This window comes from Rutilus rutilus (genome assembly GCF_951802725.1).
Source record: "Rutilus rutilus genome assembly, chromosome: 7".
Taxonomy (NCBI): Eukaryota; Metazoa; Chordata; class Actinopteri; order Cypriniformes; family Leuciscidae; genus Rutilus; species Rutilus rutilus.
In genome coordinates this window covers 23,320,331-23,331,440 of record NC_140221.1, presented here as the reverse complement: position 1 = coordinate 23,331,440, position 11,110 = coordinate 23,320,331, and the positions used below count along the sequence as shown (strand labels likewise).

Genomic DNA, 11,110 nt, shown 5'->3' with positions numbered 1-11,110 from the left:
TTTATCTTGAGATGTCTGAAAATAAAAATGCATTTTGACAACAAAGTGAAAACAGCGAAAAAGTGAACATTTTATATATTGATACGGAGTCCTCTTTATGACCTTTTCTTTAGCTCTGCAAGAGCAGTATAGAGCAGAATATTGGCAAAAACAAGACAAAAAGTTGCATGGCACAGTTTTCTCAAACAAGTATCACCCACTGCTAATTTCTGTTCTATCGCAGCACTGTTGCTGTTGATGACAGATAGCATTTTGTACAAGTTAATCATCAGGGGTTTCCTATATGAGAAACGGCTCATTTTCAATGTTATCCTGCTACACCATATCACAAAACATTGAAGAACGTTCAAGAAGATCCCTTTGGTCAGTTACACTAAACTGTAAACAAAACCAGAAATATACATGTACATTAAAGAGTGACATTTTTTTCCTATGCATTTCCATTTTTTTCCAATAAATAAACTCACAAGCTAACATGCAGGTATGTGTGAAATAAACATCTGTGATACAGATTTGACATTGATAAGCATTTATACAGCTCAGGGAATGCAATTTACAGCTTGCAGAAGACTCACACTTTACATGATAGCATTTTACCTCACAATAAATAACACTGCTTCTCTTTGGACAAATATATCTCTCGGTCATAATAAAAAAGAAAGAAAGGGAAAGACAACACAGGTGATAACAAAATAGCATGATAGACAAGTAAGCCAGACACTGTAAATGTATAAATTATAAAACAGAACACTGTATAAATAAACATCAAGCAGACTGAACTACATGTATACTTCTTTCTTTTTTCTCTGAAAAATAAATTAGCATACACATATGTACAGTGTGGACATGATTCCGTGCCCTAGGACTGTTCCACTGGTTGATAGGGCTTTATCCATCCAGTACAGGTGATAATTGGATATAAGCCATGTAGTCCTGGTCTTCCTCATCGTCATCTTCCTCCTGGTCTTCAGTAATGGCTATATGGGAGAATACATGGTAGCTGTTGCATGAATATAGACCACAACAGCGCAGAATGTATGTGAGTATTTGTCTTTTTATCCCAAAGCCTCTGACAATCTAGTGGGTTTTAGGCTACTTGCCAGCTTGACCAGGTGCTCTAGCTCCCAAAATTATGCGACAAGATGTACATAATAAAGGAAGTCACTGGTGTGACGGGACAGGGCTGATCAGAGACTTCAATGGCTCTTGTCTGTTTGCCAGATTTCCGAATCAAGACCAAAAAAATGCTCTTGCATTCTACGATCTACAATTTTTTTGGTTTTGCGTCTATATCCATCACTTTGGATGCACTGTTGTACACCGGTCGACCGTAGCTACGTGGTCAAGCAATGGCACAGTTCTGAGGTATATATAATATATATATATATATATTCTACATAAAAGTTTACATTGAAAAAATGACATAGGCAAAGCAATGAAACAAATAGTCCCTCACAAACAAATAGGACAACACGATCACAGCAGAACTGCACACACATATTCACCTTTCTAATGTTAGATGTCTAATAGCAGAGACTGAGAAATAATAACAATCTTGTCCTGCAAACTGTAAAATGCTGGTGTCATTCAAACCATGAGGTGATCATAAAGTTGGTCCCTTGAAAATGATACCTTAAGGCACGAGAACATTAAGGTAAGCGATTCATTCACATTGATCATTTGATTGGTTTGCTAGCACAAATTGGAATGCAAGTATTCCCTCTCTTTGATGGCAGATCTAGCTTCATCAATTCATTCTCAAAGCTAGTTAACCATCTGTCGAAATAGGTAGTCTAGTTAACTTTTAAACAATGGCACCAATGTTACAATCACCTTATGTGAGTGTAAGGAAAAGGATTTGTGTCTTTTCAAACCCTCAGGGCTATTTATGTCATAGTGCATTTGAAATCATTGATTACAGCCAAACGCATTAATCGAACAAAAAACAAAATTCATAAAACACGTACATAATAACCATGAATATGGAATTGACAAGTTGATATGATTATATAAGTCTCTACATTTACACTATAACAAAGGGGGACATATGAACTCAACCTGCTGGTCAGTAACAGGTCAGAGCGAACTAGAATTCAAACATGACGATGTCCACTAACTGCAAAAGTTAGTCCGCACATGTTTTCTTGTTAGTTAAATGAAGAAAATTAGTATGTCAAAGGACTCCTTGAAAGAGCTCTTTGTAACATTTTTTGAACTCTTGTTTTTTATACATTGTATTCATTGATTTCCATTGATTTAGTAGGTTCTTTTTTTAAATAAATTTTTTTTTTCTTCTCAAGAAAATGCAAAATGAATGAAGCCAGCCAAAGAGGACATGCAAAGAACTTCCAATCATAAGTCCTTTCTGTAGCTTAACTCTTAGCAGCAGGAAGGGAATGAAGAGGCGTTATTTGGAGGGGTGGGAGGTTTTGGGGAGGAGGTTGCTGGGGGCAGCATTGGATTGTCTTTTAAGATGTATTACTTACAGTTGCAAGATCCTAAATGCTTAACCTCCAGGAGAACCCCCAAAGAGCAAGCGGCCTGCTTCATGGCGCACTCGCTGGGATATGTGGTGTTGTCGCTGGCGCACACGGCCTCCTCCGAGCGACTTTCTGGGCATGACTCCACACAAACTGAACAGCGCCCGCGACCCATCTTGGCATCCCATAGACACTTCTTCCCTGCGCTGCACTGGATATCATCGCATGACTTGGCCTCTGTAAACACAACAGAGGAAAAGAACCGTCAGTTTCTACTGACAACACTCCAGTGTTGCATACAAAGAAATACATAAATGTAGTTGTTGTTGTTGTTGTTGTGGACAGCTGTAGGCAAGTCATGTTCAGTTTGTTATAACACACGAGATGATGTTGCCAACATCAGGAAACAATTAGACACCAATGACTTTCCTTTGCAAGTAATAATCACAACTGGGATTGTTACGAAAGACTCTGAACCAAACTGCACTATTTCTATATTTGTAACTTTTCTCATTAAATGAAACTTCACAACTCCTAGCAAAATCTATGTGAACACTCACTGATGCATTTCCCTTCGTATGCCACTCCAATGGATCTACCGAGCAAGCACGTGGCTCTCCTTAAATGGCACGCGCTGGCGTAAACAATCCCATCGTTGCCACAAAGGTACTGGTCCGGAGATGTAACCTCTGGGCATATGCGGTTGCATGTCACACAGTACGCGTTGTTGGTCTGGTCCACCACACAAGTCGAACTTCCCGGACACAAGACGTCACGGCACGTCTCTGTGAAGATGAGAAGGGAAGACTGAATGGTTTTCTTATTTTCACTACCAAAATGTTTCTTTATTCTTATTTTATAGTTGAACTGTGTGACTTTATTTAGTATGAACACCTATTGTAAGTACTGCAGGGCTGGATAAAAGTGCTGAAATCTCTCTTTTTTTTTGGTGTGAAAGCAGTGTTACATACTTTTGCATTTGCCTTGATACTGCACCTCCAGATCTGGGTGCCCTTTGCATTTGGATTTCAGAAGGGCACATTCATCTCGGTATGTTTTTCCGTCTGAGCCGCACACCGGCCCCTTCCAGGTGATATTGGAGCAGTCTGGGGCACAGACGCAGCGAGGCTTACTCCTCCTGTTCATTTTACATCTCTTCCCAGGGCCACAGTCCACATTATCACATGTCTCTAAAATTCAGAGAGGCACACAGGAACATGTTATTTACAAGCAGCTTTTTTTTAATTAGTCTTATTATGCACTCATATCACACATTAATAATCTATTATTAATTAATCAGTTTTTTATTTAGGCTATACTAAAGCAAGAAAGTGTGAGAGATGAGGACGGGGATACTGGGGCACAGTTTCTATGTATAACTTTTTTATGATTACTTTTTAAATATGCATGTAATACGTTTTTATTATATAGAATAGCAACCATATGCTTATTAGACGTTTCCACCTGAACAAACGAACATGGGATTCTACCTTTACAAGGTATGCAGTTTGGAGCACCGCCATTGAAGATCATCCACCTGAATAATGTGCTGTTTGGCACATCTTCCTCGGTCCAAGATGTACCGAGCCTCCCACTCCGGCAGCATTCCTCTCGACTCATCCCAGGCATGTAGAGGACCTGACATCTCCCGTTCTTGCCTTGCTGTAGCCAGCAGTTACCAGCTGTAAACAAAAAGAAAAAGAGCCAGTCGTATTAAAGTCTGAAGCCAATGACCCAGACACAACACGTGCAGCCTGTATTAGCTGGAGCTCTCTTGCTCCCCCTCCCCCGCTGTATTTTGTCTGATTTTTCCCAACGTAATGCGACTATTTTACACTTGCATGCCTTCACCCAGACAACTCAAGGGCTCTGGGTCTGGTCGGGAATATGCTTTTCCTGTCGTCGATTATGTTATGACCAGGCAGAGATTTATTGTCTTAAATTAAGTGGCAGTATACCTATTTAAACAATGTGCATGGCAGTCTAGACTCCAGTTCCTCGAGCGCTCTGTGCCAACTGTCTGCGCTCATCACGTTTCACCACACTTACAGGAGCATTGCAAACGCTGCTTTTACCAACACAAACGCATTTATCCGCTGCTCATAATAAGGTTCAGATATTTTTTTTTTTAACTGTCGGGTCAACCATGAGGGGAATTAGTCGTGTTTATTTATTAAATTAGGCATTCGCGCCGGGGATAGCCTACCACGAGCCAGACAATCCAATTAAATCATACAGTCACGCGAGCTTCATCAAACTTTGTTTAAAAAAATGATCGTGCCCTTTTAATGACCGATACGCAAAGCGATTCTAATAATTAAATGCATTATTTTTATTTATTTTTTTGCATTATGTCCACTGATTTTTGAAAGCCAGACGAGGTAGGCAGTCTAATTTCACTATTTGAGAAAAAATACAATCGAATGTCTAATGCATAAAGGTTCATTGGAGAGTGTGTTAAATATGCATTCAAACAAAACATTCATTCTTCATATTATTGATAGACAAAAATACTATCATATTGATATTAAACATTTTATTCATTATTATCAAGACAAGAAATGCATCTCGGTGTCCTCTAGTTTTGACAATCTTGACGTGAGCATTTATTTTAAATAACGATATAATTTTCTGTTAAAATGTTCATTTCTTAATTTAGCCTGGTCAATTTCGGCTGTTCTTTTCTTTTTTAGATAATGGTGCATGCAAGGACGCACCTGTCTCGAGGATACCAATGCAGGCGCGAGCCAAGAACAAAACTTTACAGTTGTCTAGTATTTAAGCAGCTCTCTTCATTCTAAAGGAATACTTTCATTCTAAAGGAACTGCAGCCCAACCCCATGTCTAAAGCATGTCAAAGAATAATTTTGAAGAAACAAATAAAGAAAAAGTGCACTCACCTTGCACTTTTTGATCTTCAATCAAATAACATAGCCATAAGAGTAATAAAATCATTCCCGGGTGGAGGTGCTGACGCTTTAGCATCCTTAGCATGTTAAAAGAGAGAAAGAGTATTGAGACGAGCAGCGCAAAAGTAATCTTCTTACTCAGGCAGTGCTGAATGAACGCTGCTCTCAGAGTGCCACCTCTTTTTAAGTGTATAAGGGGTCTCGGGCCGACTGTCTGTGGTGTGGGCGGTCTTCCTCTCTGTGGGGGTGGGGAGAAAGACTTTTTTCCCCCAAGTTCTTTCAATCCAAATCAGGTGACATAGCTGGTTGAAACTTTCTCTTGCCTCTAAATCACATCAGAGTCGCAGGAAGCATAAATAAAATGGTCCAATTTGTATCTTGTAACCAAGAACCATCCTTATGGATATCCAGACCTGATCAGACGTGGATGTGACTTTACAATTACACAGGAAAATAATATTAGCATAAGCAACAGCATTTTTAAACTCACCCCAAAGACCCAGTTACCAATGGTAACTATTGCGTTTTTAGTGTTAACAAAAGGGAACACTACAGAAGGGTAGGTGAATGATTATTAAGACTCTATAGGCGGGTGTGAATTACAAATACAACTGCACATTGATAGCCTGCGACAATCTCCACAAACGTTTGAGGAGATGGGAAATGTCACAACTTTCCGGGCCATGACAGGTCTGATTAACAGTAGAGGGTGTTAATTTAATACAAGGTTACTGCTGAAAGGTGATCTGAGCAAGGAGACAATGGATTACAGAATAAAAGCGAGAAAGTCTATTATTAGACGAGACAGGTGTTGCGGTTTCCCTTCGGGATCACAATCTATATCCCATTCAATTTCCGAACGGCGGTGGCGCGAGGCAGACTACACGGAATTCATTTCCATAGAAGTGAGACACGCGAGACTGACTGCAGGAGTATTTTGCCTCTGTGCTGGAGGCGCACGCGCGACCTCTTCTGCAAGATTCTTGAAGCACAGAAAACAGACGTGCGCGCGCACGCTCAACTTCAGTTAGGCCATCAACTTTAAGAGGACGGAATGAGACTGTAGCGAACACACGAGATTTCGGAGTATCTGTTTCTTTATTTTAACTTGATTCGACTTATAGGATTGTTTTATTTTTATTTACATTTTAGCAAAACCAGTCATTATAGAACAAACGTGCCTACTTGCGATGAATTGCAATTAAAATTAACCTACAATTTCTAAATGTGTAGGCTATTTGTAAGCCAACCGTATAGGCTATTCAAAATATATTTTTCTACAAATCAGACAATCTGCAATTAGGCTAGTCTATGCGTAACCCAAAAGTTACCCATCTATAAAGACCATTCGTCGATTAAATCAAAATTCCAGTTTGTTTGCATCAGATTGCTGTGGCCTAACTTTTGTGTTACATGAAAATGATTAGCCTATGTTTTCCATTCAGAACTGACGCGTTTCTGTCTTCCATTTCTGACACCTTTAACTTCACGTTTGTAGACTATAGCCAATACGTAAAACTCCAGGAGAGCATATTCTAGCCTGTACGGTGAACTTTTGGCACAAACAGACTACTTCCCAAGTACGTTGGCAGTGATTTCATTTTAATATTAGGTTATTATCTGCGTTTGACAAAATCTCAGGGTCTGATCAAAGCATGAAGGCTAATACCTTTTGTTCAAGCCAAGAACTGATAAAACATGTTACATGTATTTCCACCGGCTGTCAGTTACAATATGAGCCAACCGGATGACAAGCATAGCCTAATGACTGGGAGTGTATCATTAGAACAAGTTCCCTAGCTGCAATGTTTGTCCCGGGTCACGTGGTTGCACGTTGAGGCAACTAAGCATTGCTTGGTTTCAAAAACACGTATCCAATACATTGTCCCAAATCCAAAATAATATTTGGTCGATAGAATATTTTGTTGATGTTTTAACTACCAATATGATGTCCTGTGTTTCCAGATATGCAAAATGATAAATAAACCTAGCCTGACTTATTAAGAATTGTTAAAATACGGTGGAAACCAAAGTAAATAAAACAAAAATACATTATTATGATGATATAGCTAAAGTCACCTACTTTTGTTATGAAGGCCACAACCTTCATAAGGTTCCTCCAGCTATATCTTGTTGTCGTCACATTAACCGTTTTATTGAATAGTAATAATATGCTGACATCTAGTGGCAGTGTAGTGCTTGTACAGTTGTTGCTAACTTTGCATTTAGACACAACATAGAGATTATAACATAGAGGGTTTGGAGATATTTGTCAGCGACTCACAAAATAATACAAAATCAAAACGTGATTACCTAAGATCAGATCAGGAACAGAATGTATTGTTCATGCCTCCAGTATCCACTAGATTGCTTCCAAAATACTGCAAACATGCAGGCTTTAGCTCAGACCTCAGGAACCAGTCAATAACTTTTTAAACCATTCAAAACAAACAGAATGTTCTGAAACAAAATTGTCTGAAAATGTGCAATAAAGGCACCTGGGAAAGGTAAAAAGGTCAAGATGTGAGTAATAGTTCCAAGTGGTTTCCCTCCCCTCTTGAAGTATTTTCTGAATATTTATCAGAATGTGGTTTTCATCGCAGCCCTACATACACCTAAGGAACCTTTGTTAAAGAAATATGGTTGGAATTATGTTTTTATAAATGCCCAAACTAGGAAGCTACACAAATGTCACTCTTTTATTTAACTGGACTACAAGAAGTGGGTTTTGAAAAAATTCAATTCGAATAAAAATATTTAAAAAGAGGTTTACTCAGTTGAACAATACCATGTTTTTATAGACACGCTAGAATAGAGTTCAGCAGCAGTGTTTACTGAGGTGCTGGATGTTCTTGTGCTTTTTTGCACATATTTTCCACTCGTTTCTCAACCTCTTGTCATGACACTGCCCATCATCTATCCCCTTTTACCATTTAAGGAGTAAGCAAAAAGAGAGAAAATAAACAGGAATATCTGATATCTGATTACAGTGGCATGCAGTGTTGTTCTGAAATGAGGAGGCTAAGTCCTCAGTTTTTTTTTTTTTAGAAATAAAATGTACATTCATATCCCATGCAGTTATGCTTAATGTTGTCACATTTCCCTGGTTAAAAGAACATTACTTCGAAATATTTGGGATTTTTTTTTATTTTATTTTTTACATAATGTAATATTTATGTTCTATTTATTAAAACCAAGGATAAATCTCGTCAAGTTAGAGTTTTAAGCATTTTAATATTTATTCCAAAACAATAACTAAAGGCAGTAACATTTTAAACTATATTGTATCCAGCACTTTTTTTTCTTCTTCTTTTTTTTGTGATAATATTCAATAGAGTTAGTAAGAGTTTCAATGAACTCTGCTTAGACTCGCTCTGCACTCAACACACTGTTTACAGCCTTGGGAAACATTTAAAGTCCCCATGTGGTCAATAATTGTAAATTAGATGTAATGTAAATTAAAACTCATCTTTGATCACCAAAAGGACATATTAAAAAAAAAAAAAAAAACCTTGAATGTAACACCCTTGCTTCATTTAGTATACGCGGATCCATGAATATACATATTAGCCCCCACCTACACTCACTCACAGCTTGGACAACCTGATCCACTCACATTTTCAACCAGAAAATGATTCAGAAGAAGAAGTGGAAGGGCAAATTATACAGGCTTGTCTGCAAGTCGATGTCTCAGAATGGTAATATGTTTTATGCAGGGCTAGACATGAACTTTTTTGCTCACCAGCCACTGTGGTGGCTAGTGGTTTTCTTTCTCAACTGTTTACGTTCACTTAAAACATAACTTACTGTTTACATGAATTCTCGCCTCATGTGGGCTCTTCTGCTGTGTACATTTTGTCAGAGGCAAATGTGTGTGTGTGTATACCAATATTGTGGGGAAGAAATTAGCTAAATCTGACAAAACCTCTTTTTGGGGACATTTGTATAAAAAATATAAATAATTATAAATAAAAAAAACGGGCGAGGGTGTGTGTGTGTGTGTTCAAAGGTAATGACTACTTTAGACTGGTTGCCTAACAAGTAATTGTTACCTGTTATTTGTTTATGGAACAAAATACAAATACCAAAAACCGATTGCACAATTTCCCAATTAGTAATTAGGCTACACTGTGTGACAGTATCATACCAAAATAATTACAGACTAGGCTACTTGTGATTTCATGCTTGCATCTCAGCAGAGCTTGGTTTGCCATTATAAGCTGAAAAAGAGTTTGCCTAATCTGACATAATTTTACCTGGTTGCTGGTAACGTGTAAAACATAACAGTGACTGTAAAAGATGTATTTTATTTATGGGAGTGGCATATGTTGAGTTTTGATATTTGGATAGGGTCATTGGGCTTGTTTTAGGCAATTTTTTGAGTGGCGTTTGATCTGGTTTTGTTACACAGACCTGGCAATCCTGTAAACAGCTAACCTAGCTAGTTACTTTTTTTCAATTCTAATATTCAAATGTTAGTGAGAAGAAGAAAAAGAATAATAATAGAAAAACCTTAGATATCAATCTGCATATCTGTGAACATTGGTTACGCTAATCTTTAGTAACTTCTTTGAAGGCATCGTGAATAAAACAGCTCAATATTTAACAAAGAACATACAGACCTGAACCAAAAGCAATGCAACCTGTTTTACAGAATAAGGAAGTTTGTTGTGCATAAGCCGCATTCAGCACATTTATTACCAATGCAGCGCTTTTCCTATAGATGGCAGCATTTATCAACATTTTAGACTTCAAACATAAAGTCTCTGCCTGCGTCCCAATGTGCATACTATCCATCCTAAATAGTATGTGACATTAGTAATTGTCAATACTATTTAGGGCAGATAGGGTGGATAGTATGCACATTGGGACGCAGGGTCTGTCTGGAATGGAAACAGTGCTGTTTAAAGGTACAATATGTAAGATTTTTGTAATAAAATATCCAAAAATCACTTGCACAGTGTGATATATTTCCTGCAGTTGTGTACTTAAAATATCCCAAAAGTTCCCAAAGATTTTTAATTTCAAAGAAATTCCAATTTTAAATAATGGCTCGTCCCTGGTCACTGTCGCCTGCCAATGACAGTTTCCGCTCGTACTGCCATAGTAACCATGGCGACAGACGTGGACAACCGCATTACATCTAGCGCAGTGGTGGAAAGAGTACTAAAAAATTGTACTTGCTCCTTAAAGCGGGGCTCAGTAGTTTCGGGATTTCTTCGCTGTATTCTCGCTTTTTGCTCGCAGGTTTCTCTCTAGAGCTCCCCCCACAGCTTCGGAATAGATATTTGACAACACTGTTGTAAAAACTCATTGGCGATTCTCAGACACCAGAGGCTAGTAGATCAACGACATCAAAGCAGATGGGATATTCTTTAAAACGTCTTCTTCATTCGGGTTCGAACAGCGTGAGGGAGCGAAATAATGACAGCATTTTAGCAGATTTCTTTTGGCCGTAAAGCAATTGTTTACATCGCGAGACCTGATATCACGCGATACTTCCTGACGCCGGCTGAAAGTTGCAAGTGCGAATTTTACGCTCACGGGCACCAGGGGGGTGCGAAACGACCACCATTCAACCCGAAATAAGTAATATAACCATTCCAATGACTCCGAAGCTGTTCAGTTAAGGTAAAAAAGTTACTTAGTTCACCTTTAAGTCATAATTTACTTGAGTACAAGTAGAAGTACTGATATGACTCAAGTAAGAGTAAATAAGTA

The 11,110-nt window shown here is 38.3% G+C and overlaps 1 protein-coding gene across 2 annotated transcripts; it reads right to left on the bottom strand.

The window, feature by feature from the left end:
- Positions 1 to 80: 80 nt before the first annotated feature.
- fsta (follistatin a) lies at positions 81 to 5,568 on the bottom strand. 2 transcript variants are annotated; one of them, XM_084413911.1, is made up of 6 exons: positions 5,381 to 5,558; positions 3,971 to 4,162; positions 3,452 to 3,670; positions 3,041 to 3,265; positions 2,487 to 2,717; positions 81 to 977 (listed from the first exon to the last, which is right to left on the bottom strand). In XM_084413911.1, the coding sequence occupies exons 1-6, from the start codon at positions 5,472 to 5,474 to the stop codon at positions 889 to 891; spliced, it is 1,050 nt and encodes a 349-aa protein (XP_084270037.1). In that variant the 5' UTR covers positions 5,475 to 5,558; the 3' UTR covers positions 81 to 888. The 2 variants fall into 2 exon arrangements, with proteins under 2 accessions (XP_084270037.1, XP_084270036.1); XM_084413910.1 differs by having other exon boundaries at positions 882 to 1,000; positions 5,381 to 5,568.
- Between the last annotated feature and the right edge of the window lie 5,542 nt (positions 5,569 to 11,110).